Source organism: Harpia harpyja, chromosome 4 (genome assembly GCF_026419915.1).
Source record: "Harpia harpyja isolate bHarHar1 chromosome 4, bHarHar1 primary haplotype, whole genome shotgun sequence".
Classification (NCBI taxonomy): domain Eukaryota; kingdom Metazoa; phylum Chordata; class Aves; order Accipitriformes; family Accipitridae; genus Harpia; species Harpia harpyja.
Genome location: NC_068943.1, coordinates 86,018,627 through 86,046,292, shown reverse-complemented (window position 1 = coordinate 86,046,292; position 27,666 = coordinate 86,018,627). Strand labels below are relative to the sequence as shown.

General features: G+C 55.4%; 4 protein-coding genes across 5 annotated transcripts; 3 read left to right on the top strand and 1 right to left on the bottom strand.

Annotated features, from left to right (window-relative positions):
* The first annotated feature begins 242 nt into the window (after positions 1-242).
* RAB5C (RAB5C, member RAS oncogene family) lies at positions 243-15,242 on the top strand. Of its 2 annotated transcripts, XM_052785542.1 has the most exons (7): positions 280-335; positions 9,029-9,271; positions 10,024-10,268; positions 11,338-11,489; positions 11,808-11,930; positions 12,726-12,819; positions 13,241-15,242. In XM_052785542.1, the coding sequence occupies exons 3-7, from the start codon at positions 10,103-10,105 to the stop codon at positions 13,354-13,356; spliced, it is 651 nt and encodes a 216-aa protein (XP_052641502.1). In that variant the 5' UTR covers positions 280-335; positions 9,029-9,271; positions 10,024-10,102; the 3' UTR covers positions 13,357-15,242. The 2 variants fall into 2 exon arrangements, with proteins under 2 accessions (XP_052641503.1, XP_052641502.1); XM_052785543.1 differs by lacking the exon at positions 9,029-9,271 and having other exon boundaries at positions 243-335.
* A 1,356-nt stretch (positions 15,243-16,598) lies between these two features.
* LOC128141018 (heat shock protein 30C-like) lies at positions 16,599-17,424 on the bottom strand. The gene has a single exon (XM_052785545.1). It carries the CDS (start codon positions 17,330-17,332, stop codon positions 16,748-16,750), a length of 585 nt encoding a protein of 194 aa, XP_052641505.1. The 5' UTR covers positions 17,333-17,424; the 3' UTR covers positions 16,599-16,747.
* Positions 17,425-18,087: 663 nt separating this feature from the next.
* Positions 18,088-19,227, top strand: LOC128141017 (heat shock protein 30C-like). Its single transcript, XM_052785544.1, has one exon. The coding sequence runs from the start codon at positions 18,463-18,465 to the stop codon at positions 19,069-19,071; it is 609 nt and encodes a 202-aa protein (XP_052641504.1). The 5' UTR covers positions 18,088-18,462; the 3' UTR covers positions 19,072-19,227.
* Positions 19,228-19,932: 705 nt separating this feature from the next.
* Positions 19,933-27,554, top strand: KAT2A (lysine acetyltransferase 2A). The gene is made up of 18 exons (XM_052785497.1): positions 19,933-20,469; positions 21,278-21,401; positions 21,496-21,641; positions 22,041-22,130; positions 22,277-22,458; positions 22,759-22,950; positions 23,052-23,158; positions 23,305-23,412; positions 23,503-23,639; positions 23,778-23,986; positions 24,061-24,187; positions 24,512-24,622; positions 24,701-24,844; positions 25,160-25,274; positions 25,384-25,420; positions 25,616-25,679; positions 25,888-25,972; positions 26,196-27,554. The coding sequence occupies exons 1-18, from the start codon at positions 20,260-20,262 to the stop codon at positions 26,387-26,389; spliced, it is 2,382 nt and encodes a 793-aa protein (XP_052641457.1). The 5' UTR covers positions 19,933-20,259; the 3' UTR covers positions 26,390-27,554.
* Positions 27,555-27,666: the final 112 nt, after the last annotated feature.

The following is a 27,666-nucleotide window of genomic DNA, read 5'->3' as shown; positions in this document are numbered from 1 at the left end:
TCGCCGCTCGCCCCCCGCGCCGGGACCCCCCTTTCCCGGTCCCCGCCGGGGACTCCCCGGTCGTGTCCCCCCCCCCGGACTACAACTCCCATCGTCCCCCGCGACGGACGCGCCCTGGCGTCACGCCGCCCGGCTCACGTGAGGCGGTGCGTCCCCTCGAGGGGGCGGAGCCCCCCGCGGGGCGGGGCGCCGCTGATTGGCAGGCGCCTCTGCCTGTGGCCGGCGGGCTCGGAGCGGAAGGGGTGGGAGGATCCGGAAGCGGAACGGGTAAAGGCGGAAGTGAGGGCTAGGGCCTGCGAGACTCACCTGCGGCGGGGGGAGCGGCGCTCCGGGCGGTGAGTGGGGCCGGGGCCGCCCGCGGCGTGACGCGGCCCGCGGGAGCTCCGGGCAGGCGGTGCCCGGCGCGGCTCGGAGCCGCAGACGTACCCCGGGCGGTGCCTGGCCCGGGGGCCCGGCTCTCCCGGGAGCCCGGCAGGCCGGCCGGGGGAGGCAGCCCCGGGTGGGGCGAGGCCGCCGCGTCCCGGTCGCGCCGCCGGGTTTCGTGAGCCGGGGTCCGGAGCGAGCTGGCGGGGCGGGGAGGGGGGGGCTCCGTCCCTCGCCGGGTCCTGGGCGAGCCGGTCCCGCTGGGTGTCCTGGCGAGGCGGGAGAGCCGCGCTGCCGTGGGGCACCGGCGGCGATCCCGTGGAGAGCCGAGCCAGGAAGGGAAGCTGCGCTGATGGGAGCGACCGGCGCGTCAAAGGTGACGATCTCAAACTCGGGGAGAACGTCACGTCGGCCTCGTGGAGGCTCAGGTCTGGCACTCCTTCGGGCTGCGTTCCTTCACGAGTGGAAAAGGCTGGCTCGGCAGCGAGTGCCGGTGCCTGCTGTCGCCGTGCTGGGTCTGCCTGGCCGCTCTTTCCTAACTCCTTTCTCTCTCTTGTAGCAATGGCTGTTTGAAAGTTAAGTGGAATCTGCGGAAGGTGTGGCACATGTAAGGACAGAAGTGGTATAATGTTTTGGTGTAGCTAGTCGGCTGCTGAGGTGGGTGTAGAAATGCCAGAAGTCTGAAAGCCCAGCCAGGTTCCCAAGTAGAGAATGCCTAAATGAAGGATGTGACTTTATCTGCTGAAAATAGGTTCTACTGGAATGGAGACTATTCTGGATTGCTGCCGGTGACAAACACAGGCCCTGTGCCCCTCAAGGAGCATTTGTGAAGCGAAATATGCGGTGCTGCAGGCTCTTGAACGAGGCACAAAGTCTGCAAGGAAGTTTTGTAGCTTGTTTGGAAGGAAACCCAGATGTGCTCGGGTGTGAGGCCATCCTCAGATCTTCAGCACAGTGGGAGAGACCACTGTGCCTAAGCCGAGAGCACAGTTGGTGTGTGATCCTGCAAAGGCTAATAGTGCAGGTGTAAGTGTGAGCAGCAGGTCTGTAGTGCTGAATCCTGTGAAATCTGCTTGAACCTTATTCCTGGTAATGCTCAAGGTGCTGCTAAAACTCCTGGGGCTGGGTCGGGGCCGTGAGGAGCCACGGCAGTCGTAGTTGCTCTCTGCTAACGTAACTGTGACTCTCACTGTAAACTGGTCTGCCAGTGGGACCAAATACAGTGTTGACCTGATCTCAGCTGACCTTTAGCTTGTTGCTTTTGTACATGGCTGTCGGAGTTCTGACCTTGACTGTTTCTGAGCGTGTAAGGAAATCAGAGGGAAGAGAGTATGCCGAGGTACTATTTTAAGTCTTATGTGGAACAACTTGCATCTACTATTCATAGCTTTTTGTGTGGTGGGTCAACACATATTTGAGCTGCCCCGCTTACAGCATGACATCAATTCCGCGTTGCACTAAGTTAGGACTCCTGAGCCTACTCTGAAGGCGGGACTCTGAAGCTTGGTTGAGACCAAAAAAAGAAAGATACTTTTGATTCATATTGGCTTGACATGCCATGCTGTCTGAGTGAACTTTCTTGGAATATCCAATTAGTGTTTGCTACTGCCTTGACTCCAGAAGTATCTTACGTTTTTTTCAGCTTAACTGGATAATAAGGGGAAAGAGCTGTGACTGAGAAGGGTGAAGAATTCAGAACAGTGTGTGTAGGCAGCTACAAGACAGCATTGGTCTTAAAGCACTCTTGGAGTGAGGAGAGCAGATAAAGCAAAAGTCTATATAGACCTGTACAGTTAAGAAAAGCAATGCTTGGATCCAGTAACTGGGTCTCGGTGCTGAAATCATCTGAGACTTCTCAACAGCATGCCCAAACAATCAACTACTTTCATAGCAAAAATCTACCTCTGGAGGCGATCTTTCCCTCCTAAGATACTATAGGCTAATCTAGATTACACTTGTTTTAAGATAGTGCCAGGCACTGTAGGTCCCTCGAGGCTGTTTAAGTAGGTGCTGATACCCCTTCAGGTGACGGAGCAACACAGGCAAGATGAAGTGGGGCTCCTGAAGAAGGGTTTAAATTACTAGAGAGCAGTAAGGGGAAGGCTAGCTTGATGTATGGATATGAATACAGTAAAATAAAACATCTGTCTAGTTTTACTATGAAGAGGGTTGGGTTTAGGTCTATTTGCTTTACTAATGAAACCAAGAATGGATTGGGCAGTGTCTGAAACAAAACTGTCTAGTAATGTATTCATACTTTGTGTGCTTGGCCAAACTTAATTGTTGTGATGAGAAGTGACATTATCTCCATTACAGCAAAGCTCTTCTGCATCTGCGGAGGGATCAGCTCTAGAATTACTCTAGGCCCTGATAGTGATCCTAACTTCTTAAACTGGTGCATGTTTAGCAGATAGGTGGTCATGGCATCTCCCTGAAAAGGGAGGGGGAAAGAATGCCAAGTACTTTCAGACACAGGAAATGAAATGGGAACACTTCTAATGATGTGGGTGTAGCCCAAAGTATTTCAGTCAGCATACTTAAAAGAGGGTAGAATGTAGAAATGGCAGAGTCAGCTGTTTTCTTCCCTTGGGGTATGAAGTTTGAAGTCCTCTTATGCAAGTTCTGCGAAGTTGTCAGAGTAACACTATGAAAACACTCCGAATGCTAGCCAGAAACAATGAACCTTCCTGGAAGTGACAGTATTGGGGAAGAATAAAGCTTCATCTAAATCCTAAAAGGAACGCTTTCCTCCCCTGGAGCACAGGAATGAACTGCTGGAGTAGTTCTACATAAACAGATAAGAAACCCCTGGTTTTTGTGTTTGCTTTTGTTTGGTAGAGTTCCAAATAAGGAGCTGCTAGAGGCAAGAGATCTTTGTGCAGTCTGGAAAAGATATTATGAAGGTCACTGACTCTTCTGCAGTGAAGATGGCAATTTTCTGCTTTGCATTGTTAATGATCTTGCCTTATTGTTCACAGAACAGTAGGTGCTATTTAAGGCATGTGTTGCTGGACTTCTGGTCAAGATTAAGCTGTGTCTTGAGGGCATGCTGAGCAGTGGACAGTATCAAGAACAGGAGCTAAAAGAACCTAGCCTGCAGAATTAAAAACTTGATGCTTTTGTTCAGTTTGTAGTTGGTCCAGTCTGTACTCATGAGTTTCTCCTTCAGCCTAGCTGTGCCTCATCTTCTGTGAAATAGGACTAAGTTCTTGCAGTATCAAGGATAACTAAAAGTAGGTAAGACCTCCAAGAGGGAGTTAATGTGGGGACAGGGAATACGGAGGCTTTGCTCCCTGCAGCTAGTGAGAAGCTTATATGAAATGAAGGAGGATGCAAAACTCTTCCACAGAAGTGTTTTGCTGCAATTCATGCTTTGATAACACTTCGTAGAAAGCTGCCACTTCTCCTTCCACTCTTTTTAAAGCAATCTTTGCAAGTGTATTGTCTCCATAGCTTACTTAAGTAGAGCTTGACCAAAGTAGTGCTGAAAGCTTGCATTTGTGGGTCTTCCATCACTTGGGTCTTGTGTGGGTTCACTTGCTATTGTGTCAACACAACTGGGGGTTTGGTGGCCCTGGTTAGAATGTGAGTTCTAGTGTTATCCCTGTTGTCTTCCTGATATACGATCCTGATATGCAGAAGCACTACACCTCAGCCTGGCCTCACTGTCTGTTTCGCTGTTCAGCTGTGGTGATCTAATAGGACACTAACTGCAGTTTTAAAAGCAATTAGTCATGCTATTCTGCAGAATTAAAACCCCCACTGGATTTGGCATACAACTTCCTTGTGCTGCCAGTGTGACCAACATGGTAATAACTCTTGTTGCTGATACCTAGTCAACTGTCTGTGAGTATTAAAAAACTGTAGCTCCAAGGTAGCACCAGTAGGTGTAACATCTTTTCACATCATGAGGTGTTTTTGAGAATTCCTGGTAAAGGATAACCACTTAAACCTAGGAAACCCTTCTGAGGGGATGTGTATGGGGTTAAACAGGCGCTAAGGCAGCTTGAGGGAGCTTGAGAACTCCCTTTGACCAAACTATTGCACTTCTTGACTCAGTCATGCAGGCTGTGATATTTGCCTCATCTTCCAGAGAAGTCAGATCAGCTTTGTAGGTTGCACAAGTGTTCCTGGCTTCGTAGTTTCCTAACAGTCTTAGAGCTGACTTGCCTAGTTCAAGCAGATGACATCTAGGAAATGAGATTTAGTCTCAGACTGAGCAGTAGCTTTCTGTATGTAACAATGTGTTCTGAGTCAATCTGAACTTTGGATGATCTTGTCCAGGTACAGTGCTGTCTGTTCAGATGAGATCTTCAGTTTGGCCACTTGTGCTTGGCACTGAGCATCAGCCTGTCGGTAGGGCCTCATGCATGAGGCCCTGAGAAGTAGCAGAAAGTTAGCCTTCCTTGGGATTTCTTCTCTTGGGTTTGTCTTGCTTTGAAGCTTTAAAAAGCTTTAGAGATGACTGAAGGAAGATGGCTCCATTTCACTGTGCTTGGCAACTGTCCTTCATAAGATCAGGCTTCAGCTTGCATTGTGAAGTGATGGAAAGGCCGCCTCTGCAGGCTTGGCCCTGGATTGCCCAGCTGGGGGTAGCTGCATGTTGTACTGTCCTGCTAGCTCAGCTGCACATAGCATCTGTGCTGGATTGAGTGGTAACTGCAGGGTAGTGGCCTTGAAATCTCTGATAGAATTGTTTTTGAAAAGCTGCTTTGAAAAACAGCTGGCTGCTGGGGCTGCTTTGGAGGCCATGGCTCTGCGGATGTCAGGAAACAGATGCATGTGTTAAAAGCATGAAAAGGAGCTGGTGTTACAAATTCTACTGTGCTTGTTCAGGACTGTAGCTACCAACAAAAAGTAATTTGACTTTTTGCCAATGTAAATCCTATTTACCTCTAAATTAAAATGAGTGTGCCCAAGTCTTTGGGAGACTTGGTCATGAGACTCTACAGACAAGTTGTGACCTTAACTTATGATAGTGTAACAACCATAGTAGTACTTCTGGAACTGCTGCCTTGTCTGATTTAGGTCTGCGAATCTACATTTTAAAGCTGTAGCATAGCTCCTGACAACTGCAATAACTAATTCCCCAATTTAGTGCTGTTGCTGAAGCTCCAGATAATAGCCTTACTGATCAAGAGACTAAGTATTCTTTGTGGGGGGAAGTGCATGTTGTCTGTAGAAAGATGAAGTATTAAAACTGATCAGACTTTATGGGGCCTGAAGGACTGAGGTCTGTACTTCAAGTCTGTTTCCTTGTTCATCTTGCTGGTAAGAGCTGGATCTGTTACTCCTTCCTCTGCAGTGTGGACCATACTGCAGTAAGGCTTTGAAGTTTGTTCTTATTAATCATATTAATGTGTTGGAAAATCAGGTTGACACTCCATCCTATGCTAATCTGGGCTAGTGGAATCTGTGTGTTGTTCTGGCGGGTCCCACACTTGCTGCTAGTCCTGCTTGTGGAATTTGCTTGTGAATCTGGGTCCTAAAGCTGACTTAACAGTTCTGAGTGGGAGCAAGGTAGCACAAGCTTCCTGCTAGTGGTGGCTAGCTGCCCATTCAGTGTTAGGTGAAGCAAAACCACTCAGTAACTTCAGGGCTTTCTTTGCCAAGGAATTCATGTAACGCTGTCAGCTATTTAACAAGATAAATACTTCACTGGGGCTTTTGTCTTTAGTATTTTGATTCTAAGCCAACAAATCCCCAGTGAAATGGCTTCTTGCATAGCTGAGAGCAGAAGCAGTCTTCAGAGTCTGTAACTTCTGGCACCTTAAACTAGCAGCTTCCCTGTGGTAGGGAGTCTTGGGAAGCAATTGTCTCATGCAGGGGTTAACATGGGGATCTCGTAGTAATGGCCCTGTGGAGACTGGAGTTCTTGTACTGGGCTGGTTTGTTTGAAACCAGCTCTTGTGTTATTCTTGAGCATCCTAACAGCTCTGGAGAACTACCTTGCTCTTGGGTAGGCTGGGAATGCAGCAGTGCTGGCATGCACTTTTTCATTTAGGGCGCTCAAATTCTTGAATTCAGTATTCATGGAAGTGTACAAGCCCCTACAACAAATACTGGCAAACAGGTGAGGTGTTGAGAGGAGCATAAATTGCAGAAATGATAGACCTAAGAGTTCTTGGTTGTTGGACAGCATCAGGTATTGAAACTTGTCTTTGATCTCAAAACAAAAGAGACTTTTCCAAGAGTTTGCAATAAAAAAATTGGTACTTTTTCCTGTAATGCAGAGCTCCTGCAAGTGCTTCAGTAAGCAGGACACGGGTAGGGCAAGCAAACAAACCAGCATGTACCTTTTTATGGATCTTGTGACATCACAAGCTGCTGAGTTTCACTAGTTACAAGAAGCTAGTAGGAAAATGAATAGTTTTTAATCTTAATTACATGAGTACCCTATCATACCCTTCCTTCTCATGGTCTTGACTTCTTGGATTAGTATGGCAAGCTGCAACTTCAGCTGCTTTCATTTGTCTGCACAGTATTGCTGTAGTTATTTTGGTCTGACTGACCCATGGCTCAAGTGTCAGTGCCAGTGTTCTCACAGGGAGCAGGGAGGGGTGTGTGCCCAATCCACTGTGGTGGAAGAGGGGATGAACAGCCTCCCTGAGCATCAGAATGGCTTTGTACAGCAGGAAGCACTCCCTGTTTCTCAAACCAGTGTTCACTGATCGGTGTGGGCTGATCTAGTGCAGATCCAGGCTGTGCAGTTTAGCTGCCTGTTACTTCTGCATTCAGCAGAGTAGAGTTCTGTTTGACAGGAATGTAGAAATCCTCAAAGATGTTGGCATTAGCAAAAAGTGCCAAACTGATCCTCCTGCAATGGAGAGTTCTTGGTGTCTACAGGTTTGATAGTTGTTCACTTCAATTATTTGGTGGTCTTATGAACATCAGCAGAAGTGCTAAGCTGGTCATCCTGATCTCATGTATGTTCTTGGCCTGAGACCCTTAGTGACGTAGCTGTAAATAGGGTCATCTGAACTGCATAAATTCCACCCAAACATCCTGAAAATCTGGCAGCTTCAGGTGGATGTGAAGTCATGTAATCCTGCAGCCAAACTTCAAACCATCTTTAGATGATGATCAAGTTCCCTATAATTAAAAGTGGTCAAAGGCTTTAGCTGCTTGACTACTTGCTCTGATCAGTAGCTCTCCATGATGAGTTGGACATACAGACATGCTTGCTTAATTCTGTTTGAGTTCAGATAGCACAACCAGATGGCAAAATGAATTGAGATCTGTGAAATACTGGTTATGCTAAGACTTGAGGATGCCAACAGGCTCATTTCCTTGTTTTGCTCTGGGGATCACCCCTATCATATTTCAGGAGGTCATAACTCAGTAGAGGCACGATTCACGTGGCATTTAATGTGCAGAATGTTAGTCTGAAACAGCAACAGAGCTTACATATTGCTGATAGACTGCCCTGGTAAATGAATACAAGGTTAAACAAGCAAAAGCTGTTCCCTTGCAAACTCTGGTTAGAGGAGAAACTCTAAAAGGTGGAAAGTTTCAGGCTGGTAGAGATGTAGAGCTGCTGATGTGCCTTGCAAACCTGGTGATAACCAAGCTGCCTCTGGCCAGAGCTGCAAAATGCTGCTTCCTCACTGTCCAGCAAAACAAGTTGCTAATTTGCTTCCTATCAAGCTTTCTCATCCTGTCAAAACAGTGTTTGTCCTTTCTCGGAAGCAGAGGTGGGGGTCCTGACAGTGTTACTAGCCTTTGCAAGGACCCAGCTCTGAATTGCAATTTCTTCACTGACTTAACCCAAGACTGGACAGGCCACTCAAAGCGATGGCTTCTTCACAGCTCAGGCTACTGAAACATCTCACTGCACTGGGAAGTTACTCCTCATGGTGTCTTTCCTACCTGCTAGCTTCAGTGAACGGTACTGGCTTAACAGTAGGCTTCTTACTTGCCTCTTGGTCAAAACAATTTGAGGTTGAATGTCTCTAGGTCAGAGTATGTTCAAGTGCTTTTGTGTTTTGAAAGCTGAAGAAGTTCTCCAGCTGATGATGCTAATGGGCTATCCCTCTGGATGAGCTCTTGGTCTGAAATGGCTGTAGGTTTCCTGTCAAACTATAGAATTGAGTTTAAACTTGAGTAGCCTCACAGCAGTCACAACTGGACAGGGTTTGCTCTGGAAAGCAGGTATTTAAACTCTTCTTTAGTAAGCCTCTGTACTGAGGCAGGCCTGAGCCTTCTTCACAGGACACTGCTCCAGTTCAGACCCATTTCAACTGGCTTTAACCTTATTCTTGGGGATCTGCTATTTGCTGGGTAAACGCTGGATGTGCTCAGAGCATACCCAGAGTTTCTTTGGGGGTACACTCAGAACAAGGAGAAATTGGCTTTTGGGGGATTTTTTTTTTGCAGTTGTTTCTGTCAACAAGAAGCTTGGGTTATGAGAGTTGAAGAGAAAGCGGCAATACTGAGCAGATGCAATCAGTTGTAACATTTATTATTGACAGGAAGTGGGAGTTGTGATGAGTACAGGAAATATGCCTAAATCTGTGTAACTCTGTGCTTTGAAAGTACTCCTGTTCTCTGCTGCATGCAGTTGAGCTAAATGGTTAGGAAGGCACTGAGACTTCACTTGTGGTTAACTATGGATGTAAACCAGCTTGTCATGCTGTTTGTGCAATGGTTTTGTGTTTCTGCACAGCTCTAGAGGTTTGATGCTGGGGAGATGTGATGGCAGCTCTGATCGTGGGTGATGCTACCTGTTTGTGCCGTTCAGCGTAACTGGATTTGAACAGACTTCTCAGGAAGAATGTGGCCAGTAGCCTGATGACCTGGAATGATGTGGGATAAGGGCATTGAGGCAGCTGGGACAGGGTGTGGGAAGTGGCAAGCATTAGGTGTTGCCTCTGCATTTGGATCAAGCTGTTTAGACTCTTGTTTGGTGGTAAGTATCTGTTTGCAGCAGGGATGGGGAGTAGTAGCTTTCAGTCTCTGAATATGCAGCCTGTACCCAGTGAGTGGCTGCTATCAAATGACTTTGTTCCCTGTGGCAGGCTGCTTGCCTAGCAATTCAAGGGCCTTCCTCAGGACTGCTCTAAGATACAGTATTTAATGGCTTGGTGTGAGTGCCTCTAAACTAAGACTGAATATAGAAACTGCCTTTGAATGCCTTGTGATCTGAAGGACTGACATACAGAACTGTTTCCTGTAATGGCTTATGTGTGGCACTCAAACATCTCTCTACTGCATTGATAGTCTGAAGCTGCTACCTTGTGAACTCAGGAGTGGAGGAAGGAGCTAAAGGTCAACCTCAGTTACCTCCATGAACTGAGTAATTGTTGTTTTAACAGACGAAGCTCCAATAACACCAATTGGTGTGCTGGCTGTTCTTTACTTGCCTCACCCTAGCAAGGTGTGTGTAACATCCCCACATAGTGGAAGTGCTGGAGGGGAGGGAAGCTTGTTTTACCAATATCCCTTCTCCAAGGAGGCTCAGAAGACTTAAGATTCTGCTGAAGGAGCTGCTGACTGACAGAAAGTGCCCAATAGTACTGTGGTGCATGCACTTGATAACTTTCCACTGTGGGAAGGAGTTACCACCTGCCTGTGCTGATGGTGGCTGCAGATCAAACCCACCCTCTAGAACTGGTACAGCTGGTCCATGAGTGTGTCACTAACTCTGACCTCCTCTTCCAGTTGCAACCTGCCTCCAGGTGGATCCCAGTGCAGAACCTGCAGCATCCTTAACTCTTGGCAACCCTGCACTTAGGCCACAATGGCAGGTCGAGGTGGAGCTGCTCGACCGAATGGACCAGCTGCTGGAAACAAAATCTGCCAGTTTAAACTTGTTCTCCTGGGAGAGTCAGCAGTGGGGAAGTCCAGCCTCGTTCTGCGCTTTGTGAAGGGGCAGTTCCATGAGTACCAGGAGAGCACGATTGGAGGTGAGTGCCAACTCCAAATTCCTATGGCTAAAAGATGCTGGCCTCACTAATGTAGTTGAGGGATAACAGAAATAATAATGGCTATTTCAGTCTGGTCTGGGGTTTTTGCTACACAGTCAAGCAGCTAATGCTTTAACTCTTGGTGTACAACTTGTTAGTGTAAGATCAGTGCAGCAGAGAATAATGCTATGGCAACTGTGTGGTCTGCCTCTAAGGTGTCTTCACTTCCAGTGCTTGAATTCTTGCTTCTAATTAGAACTGAGGCCTTCGGCTTGGTTTATGGCCCTTAATTATCTTTTCAGACCATGACCTGGGATTTTGGGGCTGTTTCTAGCCTGATACTGTTAACTACTTCCACAGCTCTTTCGGGTCTGGTAGTTCTTTACCTTGAAATCATTAGCACGGTGTCACCAATCAAAGGTCAGTCGGCACCCATGTCTCTGGGCAGTAATATTAGGAGGTGTGTACTGAGAAAAGGCTTGATTTGTCCCTATAGTAACCCATGCAGGGAGTAAGTATAGCTTATGGGCAAGCAGGGCTTAATGCTTTGCTGCAGAGGGCCATGTGGGCACTCTGCTGTTCTGCTCCAACCTGTATCCAAGGCTGGTTGCCTTTATCCTAGTTGTAATGCATGGTGGTATGCTCACTGGAACAAGAAAATAACCAGTTACTAAATTGGGGAGTGCAGTGTAACTGGGCTGACTTCAGTGCTTTGGCACTGTGGTGCTCTCTAAAGCTAATCCTGATGATGTTGCAGCTGTAGTGTATGATCTGTGAGAGGAGGTGGCTGGGGAAGGGACTGGCAGTGCTGCTGTTCCAGTGGCTGTCTGCTGCCTGGTCTCTCGGGGCCACCTTCCTGGTGGCTGCATGGTAGCTCTTGGGTTTCTGTGTACGAAGAGCTTGATGATATACAGCAGAGCTGCAACTTCTACAGCAAGCAGCACCACACTGGCCTCTGTCCGGGGCTTCTGCTCACTCCCATGCAAAAGCAGAACTGCTCCAAGCTCCTGGCTCTTGCTGTAGGGGCTCTCCAGCTGGAGGTAATGCAAATACGCACCTTCTCTTTCAGCTGCCTTCCTAACACAGACAGTCTGTCTGGATGACACAACGGTGAAGTTTGAAATATGGGATACAGCAGGGCAAGAGCGGTATCACAGCCTGGCGCCAATGTATTACCGAGGTGCCCAGGCAGCCATTGTTGTCTACGACATCACTAACACAGTGAGTACTGTGTAGGGCTGTGAGTGTTTGCTGGGGAGGAGGCGTCTGTGCTTGCAGCTGATGCTTCTCAGTTCCCTGGGAGAGTGTCTGGGTTCAGAGTCCCTGCAGATGCCTGCCTGCAGGTACTGAGTTTCTTGAAAACTGCTAATGGCCTCTTCCTCAGTTCTGACCAAGGCTGTCTAAGCTGATAAAGGATCCTGCTACAAAGTGCTGTAGAGGCAGAACACTTCTTACAGGAAAGACTTGTTCTAATCATATCTTCACTGTGGATTAGTAAGAGGCTGCCCTTCCTGACTGCTGCCTCCTGTTTGCTTCCAGGACACATTTGTACGAGCCAAGAACTGGGTGAAAGAGTTGCAGAGGCAGGCTAGCCCCAATATTGTAATTGCACTAGCAGGAAACAAGGCAGACCTTGCTACCAAGAGAGCTGTGGACTTCCAGGTGAGTGGGAATCCAGATCAGTTGTTACCTGAGCAAGTCAGGAAAGCAGTTTTTTGCTTAAGTGGGGGATATGCTGGCTATGTGCAAAATGCTTTGAGGGAGAGTGGAAGCCGAGACTTATGCAGCTGAGGACCCCAGGATGCCACTTAAAGTGAATTGTAGCCTGCCTTTCCCATGCACTCCTTTCACAGCACTTGTAGCTCTTGTTGGTAACAGTTATGACGAATGTGGAGAATAAGGCCCACAGAGCACAAGCTTCTGTCTTCAGTCTCTTCTGGTGCCTTATTCATCTGGGGCTGTCTTCAGCAGTGTATGAAACAGCATCTTTTAGATACAAGACATGTGAAGAATGATTCCCAGCTTGTTCTCTACTCTTCACAGCTCTTACCTTGTCTAAGGCAGACTTTCAAGGAGAAGCTTTTATCTCAGACCTCTGCACAGGATTGCTTGTGGTGCATTTACAGTGTGTATTACTCTCCCAGCTAACCAAAGTACACGGTGTTGTGCTGCTCGGGACATGCTGTGTCTACATTTGGCTCAAGTGGCTCACAAACAGTCTGTGCTGCTGTACCCCAGCTTGGCTACTGGGACACTAGCCATGCAGTATTGTCAGTGGTGCACGTCTCCCAGCTGTCCTGGCCAGGCAGGGTCAGGGGACTGGGGTAGGAATGTCTGGCCTGGGGTGGGACAGAGTGTTTCTTCAGCGTTTAGTTTGCCAACAAGTGAAGTGTGTGAAGCCTGCTTGGGCCTCCTCTTGGCAGGATGCCTTTACCACTCTAATGTGATTGTTTGTAGGATGCACAAACATATGCAGATGACAACAGCTTGCTGTTCATGGAGACGTCAGCAAAGACAGCGATGAATGTGAATGAAATCTTCATGGCAATAGGTAACAGCTTGTGTACAGAGGGATGACTGGAGTAGCTCTGAGTACCAGCAGTGCAGCCCACTGGAAACCATGGGAGCTCCCATGTCAGCCAGGGCCTGGAGGCTCTAACTGGAGTAGATGACCAGTTTGCTATACTTTTGTGAACAGTCACTCCCTGAGTGTTTAGAGCCTTTGCCTTGCAAGGCCTGTTCCCTCTCTCCCTTTATCTGGGGTGGTGAGTAAGGATGGAGCAGGGTTGATAACAGCCAGAACTAGGAGTGGGTTTGTTTGCTGTACTTGTGCTGCTAGCAGTGCCTGATCCCAAACTCCTGAAGAGGTGTGAGGGCTTGGGCCAGAGCAGGGCTGAGCCCAGCCTGTGGTCTGCAGTGGGGAGGAGGTTGGCCTCTGTAGAGGAGCCTACTAACATCTTGTTTCTTTCTAGCCAAGAAACTGCCAAAAAATGAACCGCAGAACGCTCCTGGTGGCCCAGGTAGGAATCGGGTGGTTGACCTTCAGGAGAGCAGTCAGCCTAGCAGGAGCCAGTGCTGCAGCAATTGAGCAGCCGTTCCCGCCCGACGGAGCCCTCGAATGACGTGACTGGAATCCACGCTAACAATCGCACTTACCGTAGAGCGGCTGCTGCTGGTGGCTGCTGTGATTTCTCCATCCCTTTCTGATCATAGGCTGGAGGGAGTTCTTCCACCTGCACCTTTCTGTACAAATACTAATTCAATTCTAAGTCTTAAGTCACTTTTTTAATATATGAACTTCTGCTCTTCCCTCTTCCTGGTGGTGGTGGATGCATGACCTGGTGTCTGCCCAGCCAGCTCACCCCTTCCCACGGGTGAGGGCCAGCAGCACCCAGGTCCCACAGTACTGTAGTTCACTGTTGGAAACAAAGGGATATTGAGACTAGACAACCTTGTTTAAAATTACCCGTATGTAAAAGCTAAGGCTAATACCAGTACGATATGCCTAGAACAACCACTAAACTGTAGCATTATAGTGAGAAACTCTGGCTTTTCAGCCGCTTGTTGACCAAATCAATGATGAGTATTCTGGGTTGGGGCAGAGGGAAGCAAAACTGGTTTCTTCTGTATTTTGTATTGTATGTTTCTTCATGTAACCAATCAGTATCTTGTCAATATAGTACATACAACTAGCTGCCTGTTGTCTTTATTTGTGTTGGACTCTAGCATGCCAACTCTTTTTTTTTTTCTATCTCCAATTCTGTCGTAATGCACTAATCCTGTTGCAACTTTTGCAAAGATCTTGTATAGAAAATTGTCCTTTTTTTGATGGTTGTGATGCCACTAATGTTGTTAACCCTACTCTAGTGTGAATACACATGGTTTACTGATGTACAGAGGTGGGGTGGGGAAAACCTCGGATAACTTGTCAGTGGAAACAATATGTATTGCAAAAGCCTGTAATTCCACAAAGTATGAAGGGAGGTATTAAAATGGCTTCCGTTGCCAGACTCTAACTGATGTTGGCTGCTGCCTAGTGCCTAATGCAATGTCTTATGCATACTGGTATTTAAGAGGAACTGTCAACTTAGTCTTCATCACAAACTTCAGTTTTGTGTGATTAAAAAAAATTTTTATAAACCTATCATAATCAACAATGTTCATGTTTCTTAATCAGCTTGAACCAGACTGGGAGTGGACTAGAACTTAACAGTTGTGCTGGAGGCTGAGATGCGCTAGGCTGCAGTGGTGTGTACAACACCTGGCTCTTCTGTAGGGAAACGTGGCCGCCTTTTGCTGGGCAGGGAGAAACATGGGCTGCTTGCCCTTGGACCTCAGCCTGAGTCTGGGTTGCACTGGCTGCTCCTGCAGCAGCCAGCTCCCTTGAGAGGCTGGAACTCCTTACCATGATGCTGCAGGTGGTTCAGTAAGCTTGTGGTGTGCTATGCAGCGGCGTGCAAGGAAGCTTGAGGCAAATAGTGGGAATTATTCATTGCCTAATACTTCTAGGGAAACTGTCTACAGTGCAAGTTGGGAAGAGGTGAGGGGAGCAGTATGCAGAGGAGCTCAGCTTGACAACTGGAGGGGCTTGGGAATACTGTGCTCAAGTATTAATGAAGAAAATGGCTCTGTCCCTGGAGGATAATGGCCTTGAAAGATGGTACTTTCCTGTCACTGCTGCATGGACTTTGAGATCCTTACGCCCATGGGTGAGACCCGGAGTCAATATGGAAAATGGAGCATCCCCTTGTAGCTCTACTGCTGGGCCAGCGCTGTATGTGCTTGGGAGAGCTTGAAGATTGTGATGTGCTGGTGCTTGAACCTGCTGCCTCTCAGCTGCTGTGGAAGCTCTGCAAGAGGCACAGCTACAGTCAACTGTGTGACCATCCCTCAGCTGGGCTTGCCCTTGGCTTGCAGTGTTGGGGCTCTGAAAGCTCTGCTGGGTAGCTGCAAATAAAGTTGTCTGTGTGAACAGCCTTGGCTCATGTGGGCTTCATCCTCTGTCCAAGGTCTTGGTGCCTTTTGCTCATGCTGGATTTCCCTAAAAATTCTGGGAGCAGGAAGGGTCTGGAGTGACTCAGTGACTGAGTTCCCAATGCCTGGCTGGAGCACAGGCTGCCTGTGGTATGGGCTCCAGTGGCCTCAAATGGGCTTTGCTCACCTGGCTGGTGCTGTGGGTGCTGGTTGTTTCCAGCCCCTGCAAGGGAGCCTGGCTGCTCATCTGCTAGAGGAGCTCAGGACCTCTGTGGGATATCTGAGGTCTCATTTCTTCCAGTGTGGTTTGGACTGGTGCTGCTGGTTTGGACATGTTGGAGAAAGGCTTCCCCGATCCCAAATCTGATCAATCTTGTGAAACAACGTGAGGTGCTGTTGCCATCTGCTGGCTTCTTTTCATCGGTTCCTGGTCGGCAGGGCTTCATTTCTGGCTCCTTCCAGGACTCTGGGTCTCTGAAGGAGCCTGTGATGCCCTAAGGGGTGTCTTACTGCTGCCTGAGCATGTGCAAATATGCTCAGCACATATTTGTGCATGTGCTGCTCTGCTGGCTGTAAGGGACTCTAGCAGGGCTGGGGACCTGTTGCTGGCTGCAGCGGTGTGCAGCACAGCTCTGCAGAGCAGAGCCTCCTCGCTGCCAGCACTCTGCCGCCACAGGGAAGGGCTGTCCGAGCTTGGAGCAGCTTTAGCACAAATAGGTGTGCCTGCCTGCATACCTGCTGCCTGCCCAGGCCTGAGCATGGGTGTTTATGGTGGTTGCACACAGTACCCAGAGATGGGCTTTGCCATCCTTGCTGCTGGGATCTCAGAGGGGGCTCCAGCAGCCCCCTTCTAAGCTGTGTGGGGAGAAAAGTGTGGCTACAACAGGGGCACCCTACACCTAGCCAGGCCATCCAGCATGGTTTGTCTTGCCATTCGGTGGCATTGGCCGGGGAGGGAGGGGCTGTGGAGCTGGTTGAGATGCTGGCAGTAGCATGAGGAGGGAGTGAAGGCAGCCTGCCTGCTCCCTGGGAGAGCTGCCTCTGCTCAGGTGCAGGTGAGTGGGGCTGCCCTTCCCTGCTGGGGCCCTTCCTGCCTCCCCCCACCCTGAGCAGCACCGTGCTCGTAGATCCCTTTCCTCCCTTTGGGTCCACTGTTGGCCCCATTTTGTGCTGCCCTGAGGCACCAAGAGAGGTTCTTCCTCTCTGTGCATCCAGCTCCTCTGGCATCGAGAATCATAGAATCATTTCGGTTGGAAAAGACCTTCAAGATCGAGTCCAACCATTAACCATGCCCCCTAAGAGCTGAGACCAGAGCCCAGCCACCCCATCAATCAACACCAAGAGAGCACAAGCAGGTTCTATGCAAAAGTATTTTTATTGGATACAAAAACATTCCAGTATAGTGAAAAAAATGACATCATTGCTGATGGAGCTTGTCTGGGCTAAAACCCGAGACTTGCTGCTGTCTGGTCCGGTCCTGCCGCGGGCCATCTGTTCCCCTCCCATTACAGCTGGGCTTTGTTGGTGGCTCCATCCTCGGAGGCTGGTCCAGGCTGTGGGGCTGCAGGGCTGACCTGGATGGGCACATTCCTCTCTGGAGCAGCCGGCAGGGCCAGCCTGGGGGCTTCGATGCGGAGCTGCCCTTCCTTGGACAGGGAGCATGTCAGCGCCTCGGCGTCCACCTCTTCGGGCACATCCCACTCCCGCTTCAGCACCTCGTACTTGTAGGAGAAGGAGCCCTTCTCATCGACGTTCTGCGTCTCCTTCTGCCCCACCAGCACCACCTTCCTGCCCACCACCTTCACCGACAGCTGCTCCGGTGCAAAGTTCTTCACGTCCTGGCAGACGGAGAAGCCCTCCCCGGAGCCCTGGGTCAGGGCTGCGCTGGTGCTCGGGGCTCGCTCCAAGGCAGCGGCTCCGTGGCTGCTCAGGAGCTGCTCGAAGCTGCTCATGAATTCCCGAGCTTTCTCCATCTCCTGCTGCAGCTCAGTGAAGATGGTCTCAGCGTGCGGCCAGAGGGTCCTCACTGTGCCCAGCCGGGTGGCCAGGGAGCTGGAGGCGAACGGTGCGAGATGCATTCGGCAAAGCATCGCTGCTGCTGCTGCTGCTGCTGCTGCTGCTGCTGCTGCTGCTGCTGCTGCTGCTGCTGCTGCTGCTGCTGCTGCTGGTGGCTCTCAGGCTGGGAGCGCTCTGCCCCGGCTCTGCTGCCCGTGGCTTTTATTCCTGTTCCCGGGAGGAGTGGCCTCAACCCGCACATCACGTCATCCTCGGGAGAAGAGCTCAGCTCTTTCCAGCCCGTTCTAGCTCATTCTTATTACTCACCCATGAGGAGAGGCACCTCTTACGTCGTGCCCAGCATACCTTCGCCCTTAGTCTTGCAGCTCTGCTCTCCTGGCTTATAATTAGCAGCATCACCTCAGCCTCTGAGCGGGATGCCTGAGCTGCCCCTGCCAAAAATCTGTGGCCTTTCTACTTCCCAGGCAGGGAGTGGGGCTGGGCTCCTCTCCTCCCTGCCTTCCCCCCCTTGCCTGTGCCCCCCCCCCCCCCATCTGCAGGCAGGAGAGCCTCTCTGCCCCCCACCCCATTTGCAGGACCCTCAGCTGCCCAGGGGGGACACCAGGGTGAGAGCAGAAACCAGCCCATGGGCCCCCTCCCCAGGGGAAGTGCACAGGTGGGGTGCTGAGGGGCTGGGACAGGACAGCGGGTGGCCCCCGGGGAGGGAGGGGGCCTAGAAAGTGCGAGAGGCGTCTGGCAGTGGGTGACGTAGGGACGCGTTGCTTTAGGGGTGGGACTGTGCCTGTGCCAGCCGAAGTGACGCGCTCCTGGCACAGCGTAACCTGCGCTCTGCTGAGCCCCCCCCAGTGCAGGGGCCGTGGGAAGGGCTTTGCTTGCCCCCCCGGCCAGTGGTCCCGCAGGCGTTGCTGCATCACGGTGGCTCTGCAGAAACCCGAGCTCCCAGCAGTGACTGCAGCTCCCTATTTGTAGCGTGTGACTCGTCCCCAGAAGCAGGCGCTGCTATTTTGGCTGGCAGATAATCAGCCTCTCAAAAATAGGCGATGGCTCCAGGAAGGTGCGTGGGGAGAGAGCGTTCTGGAAGGGGCACACCCCTGGGCAGGGGAGGATAAAACCCTCCGCTGCCCAGCCCCAGCCCAGCACCGCTCCAGCCTCTTGCACAGAGCCGAGCCGCAGCACGCGCCAGGAGCACGCACCAGGAGCAGAGATGCTTTGCCGCCTGCACTTCATGCCGCCTGCGTCCAGCTCGCTGTTCCCGTGGCTGGGACCCGTCCGCACCCTCTGGCCGCATCCAAGCACCCTCTTCGCCGAGCTGGAGCGAGAGCTGCGGCTGGAGATGGAGAGGGCTCGGGAGTTCATGAGCAGCTTCGAGCAGTTCCTGAGCAGCGGGAGCAGCCCCAGCCGGATCGGCATTGCCGCAGAGCGAGCCCCGAGCACCAGCGCAGCCCTGACCCAGGGCTCCGGGGAGGGCTTCTCCGTCTGCCAGGACGTGAAGGACTTTGCACCGGAGCAGCTGTCGGTGAAGGTGGTGGGCAGGAAGGTGGTGCTGGTGGGGCAGAAGGAGACGCAGAGCACAGACGAGAAGGGCTCCTTCTCCTACAAGTACGAGGTGCTGAAGCGGGAGTGGGATGTGCCCGAAGAGGTGGACGCCGAGGCGCTGACATGCTCCCTGTCCAAGGAAGGGCAGCTCCGCATCGAAGCCCCCAGGCTGGCCCTGCCGGCTGCTCCAGAGAGGAATGTGCCCATCCAGATGGGGCCAGCGGTGGCACAGCCGGCAGCCAGCACCGACGACGGAGCCGAGCGTGCCAAGGCGTGACGGGGAGCGGCGTGGGGCTGGGCTGAGCCCGGCTGCCGGGGCAGCTGCTGGCCGCAGAGCGGGACCGCGCTGGGGACTGCGTGACGGCCCGGTGGGGGGGTCTCTGCCCAAAACATGTAGCTTTTTTTGATATGTAATAAATATTCCTGACTTTTATTTGTGCAGTTTCTGTGTTTGCTGGTCTCGCCTGGCCCCGTGCTTTGCGACGCTCCTGGCTGTGCCCATGCAGCAGGACGGCAGCCCAGGGAGCTGGGCTGTGCTGGCACAGGGCACGTCCCTGGCACCTCTCCCCAGTCCTGCCTTTGCAGGGGAGGTTGGTTGAGGGGCTCCAGCACATGCACAACGCTGAGCACCCCCGGGGGGGGCCCTGAGCATCCCCCAGGGCAGCCCGCGGGCACCAGACCTCCATCTTCGGGATGGTGCTGGGACGCTCCCGTGCGATGCCCGCTCGGCCACGAGCCGTGTCGTGCCGTGACAGCATCACCCGTGTCGTGACATCAGCCCCCGTTACCGTGCCCCGCCCCCGCCCGTTGCTGGCACTTTCCAGGCGCTGCCCGCTCCTTCGCTACCCAGCCTGCCGCCAAGCCACGCCCCCTCCGCCGCGTGAGACTGTAATGGGCGGGGACTCCCATAAATGGGCAGGCGGGGGGCGGTCTCACTTTATACCTAGGAGGCGGGGGCGGGGCCACACTCCATATTGGGTGGAGGAGGCGGGGCGCAGCGGCGTGGCCACACACTCCCCGTGTTTACAGGGAGGAGGCGGGGCGCGGGAGGTGGAGGGGCGAGGCCTCACCTCATATTTGGCGGAGAAGGCGGGGCCGCACTCCATATTTGGAGGAGGGTGCTGGGCGCGGAACGCGCCGTGCAGCGCCGAGCACCGTCGAACCGGGCACGGTACCGGTTACCGGAGCGGGGACGCCACCGGGCAGTGATGGGCCCGCGCCGCCGGCACCGCCTCGGGAGGGGGTCTCGGGGTGGTTGGTCCTCGTCGGGTCCGGACCTCCATCCTCCCTGGCCGGCTCAGGCCTCCCGCAGCCCCGGGCGGGAGCGGAGCTCCCGCCCGGGGCTGCGGGCGGCCTGAACCGGCCCCGGTATCACCGGACTCACCCGGCTCCCCGCAACGGACTACCGATCCCGGCGTGCCCGGCGCGCAGGCGCAGTGAGCGCGGAGCGCACGCCGGGCCCGGCATGGCGGAGCCGGAGGCCGCGCAGCCCGGGCGGCCCCCGCCGGGCCCGGGGACGGCGACGGGGAGCGGGGCGGCGGGAGGAGCGGGGTCCAGCGATCCGGCGCGACCCGGGCTGAGCCAGCAACAGCGGGCGAGCCAGCGCAAGGCGCAGGTGCGGGGGTTCCCCCGCGGCAAGAAGCTGGAGAAGCTGGGGGTCTTCTCGGCCTGCAAGGTGGGCTGGACCGGTACCGGGCAGGACCGGCGGGGAGGGGGGGTTGCATGGGCAAGGGGTGCAGGCGGGGGGGTGCAAGGCCGTGCGTGGGCGGGGGATGCAGGAGGGGGTGCTGAGCCATGCGGGGGGTGCAGGAGGGGATGCAAGGACATGCATGGGCCGGGGATGCAGGACGGGGGTGCAGGAGGGGGAGTGTGCAAGGACAGGCATGAGTGGGGGATGCAGGAGCGGGGGTGCAAGGACATTTATGGGCAGGGGATGCAGGAGGAGCACGTAGGGGGTGCAGGAGGCTGGTGCAAGGACATGCATGGGCAGGAGGTTGCAGAAGGGGGGTGCAGAGCTGTGCAGGGGATGCAGAAAGAGGATGCAAGGACATGCATGGACAGGGGATGCAGGAGCAGGGTGCTGAGCTGTGCAGAGGGGTGCAGGAGGCGGGAGATGAGCTGTGCAGGAGGGGGTGCAAGGACATGCATGGGCAGGTGATGCAGAAGTGGGGTGCTAGGCTGTGCAGGGGGTGCAGGAAGGAGGTGCTGGACCGTACATGGCTGGGGGGTGCAGGAGGAGGGTGCTGAGCTGTGCAAGGGAGATGCAATGACATCCGTGGGCAGGGGGTGCAGATCCTGGGGCTGCACACAAAGGAAATGTGGGAGAGCGTTAGGGTGCTGGGTCATGCAGGGTGGGTGCTGAGGAAAGCTGGGATGGATAAATAGGGATGGGTGGGACAGGTGAAGGAGACTTTGCAGGGGGAGTTGTTTGGCTGGAGAAGGCGGCAGCCTTGGCACAAGGCTTCTCCTGTCCCTCGTCCCAGGCCAATGATGCCTGCAAGTGCAATGGCTGGAAGAACCCCAACCCTCCCACCGCCCCTCGCATGGACCTGCAGCAGCCGGTGACCAACCTGAGCGAGCCCTGCCGGAGCTGCAGCCACGCACTAGGTAACCCCCCCACAGGGTGCCTGGGACCCCCATGGGGAGGGGGAGCGGTGCTGACCCCCACCCCGGTCTCACTGCGGCTTTTTCTCCGCCACAGCGGACCACGTGTCCCACCTGGAGAATGTCTCGGAGGAGGAGATCAACCGGCTGCTGGGCATGGTGGTGGATGTGGAAAACCTCTTCATGTCGGTGCACAAGGAGGAGGACACGGACACCAAACAGGTGTATTTCTACCTGTTCAAGGTGCGTTTGGGGCTGGGCACGTCTTGCTGCCCCGCTCACGGTGGGGCTGGTGCAGGGGTCCCCAGCATTGCTGGGAAGCTGGGGCTGCTGTCCTGCTGCTTGTCCTCTGCCTGCTCTGCTGGGAGCTGTGTGCTCTGCCTGTGGCTGTGAGCCACCCCACCAGCCCAGCTAGAGACCTGAAATGCTGACCCTGTCCTGGGAGCGACTGCTCTCCGGGCCTTGAATTCCCCTGGGAGGAAGGTTTCCAGGGAAGAAACGGGTGTGCTCCGAGGTGGACCCTGGCACCTTCCCGGCTGCGTGAATCGGTGCAGCCCTGCAGCACCATTCTGCCACTTCCACCGCTCGTGGTGCATCTGGTTCTTGGGACTTCAGTAACTGTGTCTGACGGTGTCGTCACAGCTCCTGCGGAAGTGCATCCTGCAGATGAGCCAGCCTGTGGTCGAGGGGTCCCTGGGGAGCCCCCCCTTTGAGAAACCAAACATTGAGCAGGTGAGGCTGTTGTCAGGCTCACGCATTGCATTGATGACTTGTCCTGTGTTTTGCTGCTCTTGCACGGTCCCCTCCCTCTTGGGGGGCAGCACTGAAGGGTCTGGTGCAGCACCCGGCACCCCTCCACCTCCCCTTCCTCCGCCCAGGGAGTCCTCAACTTCGTCCAGTACAAGTTCAGCCACTTGCCACCCAAGGAGCGGCAGACCATGTATGAACTCTCCAAGATGTTCCTGCTCTGCCTCAACTACTGGAAGCTGGAGACGCCCTCCCAGTTCCGGCAGCGCTCCCAGAATGATGATGTGGCCACCTACAAGGTCAACTACACAAGGTGAGGGTGGGAGGGGGTCTGAGCCAGCCAGCCTGGGGGTCTGTCTGCTCTTCCCACCCCTGTGTGGGGCTGACCCCTGACTCCCAGGGTCTTCGCCTCTCCCCAGCTCTCCAGGGTTGTTGGTCCGTTAGGAGGGCAGGCATCCAGTGGGGAGACTGTTCCAAATAACGTCAGCTGTGATCCCCCCCGGATGCCTGCTCTTCTGGTCCCTGCTTCCAGCAGTGTAGTCCCAGGAGGGGTGCGGATGCTCCGGGGTTGCTGGTCCCAGTCCTGTCACTGGAGCGCGTTCTTGTCTCCTAGGTGGCTGTGCTACTGCCACGTGCCACAAAGCTGCGACAGCCTTCCCCGCTACGAGACCACCCACGTCTTCGGGCGCAGTCTCCTGAAGTCCATCTTCACAGTCACCCGCCGGCAGCTGCTGGAGAAGTTCCGGGTGGAGAAGGACAAGCTGGTGCCAGAAAAGCGGACGCTGATCCTCACCCACTTCCCCAAGTAGGTGCCTGATGCGGGGACGGCTGCTGTGCCGCTGGGGAGGCTCTCCTCCTTCAGGGCACTCGCACCCTGAGTGTGGCTGACATGCTGCTCCCTGCCAGGTTCCTGTCCATGCTGGAGGAGGAGATCTACGGTGAGAACTCTCCGATCTGGGAGGCTGATTTCACCGTGCCAGCCGCGGAGGGTGCCCAGCTGGTGTCTCGCCCAGGTATCTCGGGGAGCAGCCCCCCCAGCTTGGGGGCTGCAGGATAAAGGACCGAGGTGCGGGTGAGCCTTGGCTGGTGGCAGTGGCTGGGCTGCCGCAGCGTGACGAGCTGCTTTCTGGCAGTCACGGGCATCGTTGGTCTCTTCCAGCCGCGGTCAGCACCGTCGCCGTGCCCACCACTCCGCTCTTCAGCAAGAAGCTCAGCAGCAGCAGCTCTGCAGTGAGCATGGATGCCAGCACCCCGGAGCCCCTGCCAGGTAGGGCTGGCGTGAGCCTGGCACCGGGGGAGATGGGACCTTCCTTGGTCCCTCCTGACGCTGGATGTGCTGCTCTGCTCCGGTCCCCAGGGGAGAAGCGGAAGCTGCCCGAGAGCCTGACGCTGGAAGATGCCAAGCGGATCCGTGTCATGGGAGACATCCCCATGGAGCTGGTGAACGAGGTCATGCTGACCATCACGGACCCCGCTGCCATGCTGGGCCCCGAGGTACGGAGTTGGGGGCACTGAGGTGGCACCGGTGCTCGCCAGGGCCCACAGAGCTGCTTTCCTGGTGTGCCGGGGCCTGGCTGGTCTCCCCCTGCGGAGAGTGTGCCGTGGCCAGTGAAACCCCCTGCACCCCCCCAGACCAGCCTGCTGTCGGCAAATGCGGCACGGGACGAGACGGCCCGGCTGGAGGAGCGCCGCGGCATCATCGAGTTCCACGTCATCGGCAACTCGCTCTCCCAGAAGTCCAACAAGAAGATCCTGATGTGGCTGGTGGGCTTGCAGAATGTCTTCTCGCACCAGCTGCCCCGCATGCCCAAGGAGTACATCACCCGCCTCGTCTTCGACCCGTGCGTGGCTTGGGGAGCGCAGGGGGGGCTGGTACACGGTACTCCCGTCTCACCCTCAGCCTCGCTGCCCGCAGGAAGCACAAGACCCTGGCACTGATCAAGGACGGCCGAGTGATCGGGGGGATCTGCTTCCGCATGTTCCCCACCCAGGGCTTCACGGAGATTGTCTTCTGCGCCGTCACGTCCAACGAGCAAGTGAAGGTGAGAGTGGGGAAGGCGGGTGGTGGGCACGGCACGGGGGTCCCTGGCAGCGCAGTGCAGTGGCTGCAGCGTGGGGAGGAGTGGGGCAGTGGGTGGGGGCTGTGGGGGGGAAGGATGGTCTTGCCGTAGCTGGTAGAGCCCGGGGGTGTCCCAGCCCCTGGGGTAGCCAGACCCGCTCGGCACTGGCCAGCCCTGAGCGGCAGCGATTGCTCAGGAACGTCTTCCAGCTGCCCATGTCTGTGGGTGGGAGGGGGCCGTGTGTCCCATCTGACTTGGGCTGCCTGGGGGGCACGGGGAGTCCCTGTCTCACGGTGGCTCCCCCAGGGCTACGGGACGCACCTGATGAACCACCTGAAGGAGTACCACATCAAGCACAACATCCTCTACTTCCTCACCTACGCGGACGAGTACGCCATCGGCTACTTCAAGAAGCAGGTGGGCTGCTTCCCCCGGGGTGGTTCCCCTCAGCCCTCCTGCCCGCCAGCCCCCTCCCACCTGCCCTTTCCCTCCTAGGGCTTTTCCAAGGACATCAAGGTCCCCAAGAGCCGCTACCTGGGCTACATCAAGGACTACGAGGGGGCAACCCTGATGGAGTGTGAGCTGAACCCCCGCATCCCCTACACCGAGCTCTCCCACATCATCAAGAAGCAGAAGGAGGTATGTCCTGAGGGCAGGCGGGTGCTGCCAGGATCTGCCTGCTCAGGCCCCTGCCAGCTGCCTCCCAAAGGCAGGGGAGAGGCATGGGGATGTGCCGGCCCTTGGGAACCGGCCCTTGAATCTTCCCTGGGAGCAGGGTCAAGAGGGGAGGGACACTGCGGTGGTGTTTACGGTGGCTGGGCTTGGCTCCAGCCCTGGGCAGCGGGTGCAGCCGGTGCTCTGGGCCCATGGGGTCCCACGTCACGGTTTGGCTCCCCGGAGCATCCTGCAGTCCCTGCTCACCTCCCCGCTTCCAACCTCCCCTTCCTGCTGCAGATCATCAAGAAGCTGATTGAGAGGAAGCAGGCGCAGATCCGCAAGGTCTACCCTGGCCTGACCTGCTTCAAGGAGGGTGTGCGGCAGATCCCCATCGAGAGCGTCCCCGGCATCCGTGAGTCCGGCCAGCTTCTGGTGGGGAAGGGCTGTCTGGCAGGAGGGCTCTATCCTCCCTCGCCTGCTGGTGTGGGGCAGACATGGTGATGTTGACCCTTGTCTTCCAGGAGAAACGGGATGGAAACCACTGGGGAAGGAGAAGGGGTGAGTGCTGCGCAGAGGGGGTGGGTGTCCTGCAGCAGCCGGGCTGCGGGGGCTCGGCTTGGGCTGCTCCTCGCTCCTGGCACTGCCCCAGTGCCGCCCCGGCCGTGGCCCGGTGCTGGGTTGGGGAGGTGGGAGCGCTGGGATGGAGAGAGGCTGCCCACCCTCGGGCTGATGGGCACTGGTTTTGTCCTGCAGAAAAGAGCTGAAGGATCCGGACCAGCTCTACAACACCCTGAAGAACCTCCTAGCCCAGATCAAGGTGCGGCAGGAGGGGATCCTGCGCTCCGGGGTGCCTGTCTCCCCGACAGCCCTCGGAGCTGCTTCCCCCGGGATAGGATGTCCTGGGCTCTGCCCTCGGGGGGCAGGTGGGGTGACCCAGGCGCACGGGGAGCGGGACCCCCATGTGCTGCGGCAGGCAGGGGCTGCGTGTACTCGCTGTTGTAACCCGCCCCGCGCCCTCTCCCCAGACCCACCCCAGCGCGTGGCCCTTCATGGAGCCAGTGAAGAAGTCGGAGGCGCCGGACTACTATGAAATCATCCGCTTCCCCATCGGTAGGTGGTTGTGCCTGGAACCCCAGCACAGGATGGTGGAGGGAGGGCTGAAGACCCCCTGTCGTGGGGTCTGGTCTGGGGAGTCATGGTTGGGGTGATGGGGTGCTGGGAGCCCCAGGACAGTCCAGAAGAGAGAGGGGTGAGTCAGGACCCTCGGTTGGTGTCCAGCTCCGTGGCTGGGGGGCACAGAGGCCTGGGGGACCTGACCCTTCCCCACCCCCAGACCTGAAGACCATGACCGAGCGCCTGAAGAACCGCTACTACGTCACCAAGAAGCTGTTCATCGCCGACCTGCAGCGCATCATCACCAACTGCCGCGAGTACAACCCGCCTGACAGTGACTACTGCAAGTGTGCCAACACCCTGGAGAAGTTCTTCTACTTCAAGCTCAAGGAGGGGGGGCTCATCGACAAGTAGGGGAGCTGGCCTCGACCCGCCTTGGCCGCTGGCCCCCCCACGAGAGGGACAGGGCTGCCTGTGGGCCCCAGCCCCGCTCCGTGGGCAGGGGTTGCTGGAGGGTTTGTTGGTGCTGAGCAGCCTGGGGGAGCTGGGCCTTCCCTCGGGGGGGGCCGGCAAGGTGGTAGGGGGTGCCTGGTGCTTTTATCCCGAGCTGGTGGCTGCCTCTCCTGGGGGTGTGTGAGCAGCAGGGCTGGAGCCGCCTCATTGGGATCTACCTGGGGCAGGGGCAGCAGCAGTGCTGAGTTCCTGCCTCTCCCTGGGGGGCTGGGACCCCCCCCCTGCCCCGCACCGGCGCTTCCCTCCTCCCCAGGGCCGTGCCTTCTGCCCTGGCTCTCTGCGACAGGGCAGGGGCACACACAAGTGCTTTGGTTTTCTGCTTCCGTCCACGCACAGGCAGCTCCTGCCCCTCTTGTTGAATGTACGGCAGGGCTCAACCCTGCCTGCCCTGGGCTGCGGGCAATGATGCTGCGCGTGGTCTAGGGCCCTGCTGTGAGGGGGTGCTCTGCCCCCACACCCCCCCAGCTCCTGCTGCCTCTATCAGCTCTTCCCTCCCCCTGGGGGCAGGTCAGCCCCCAGCCCTGCCTGTGCCCCAGGCAGGGGCCCAGCTGCAGTCTGTACAGTGTTCCCTGCCTGCTCCTGCTGCCAGCCAGGGCTGCCCCTCGCCTGGCCAGGAGTGGTGAGGGTTGGTAGCCCTGCCTGCTGGGTCAGTGGCCTTGCCCGGTGCTGCACTGGCCTCTGCTCCCCCGGCTCTGCCCCAGCTGGGAGCCAGCTTCTGCCCCTGGGTGTGGGGTCGGCTCCTGCTCGCCTCCCCCCCCTTGCTGCCCCCTCCTTGCACCTCGCGGGCCATATTCCCCCTGTGCCTACTTGGGTGCTGGGCTGGGAAGTGCCTGACCCCAGCATTGACTTGTCCCCCACCCTCGCTTGGTCCCCTGCTACCTTGCCCCCCCCCTCGTGCTGTCATCGCTGTGTGGGTGCTGGTGATGCTCTGCGGCTCACTGGCCTCGCCAGGGTGGGACCAGCCCCCTCCACCCCTTCCCTGCCACCCATTCCACTTGACGGTTGTTCTGTTTGTTTGTTTGTTTGTTTGTTTGTTTTTTTAAATAAAAGTCCTTGTGCAAACCCAGGTGCATCCTTCAGCCTGGCCCTGCAGCACGACCGGGTGGGCTGGCAGCCTGGGGTGCTCGGGGGGGGGAGGACAGGACCAGCTCAGGGTGAGGAGGATGCAGAGAGCCCCG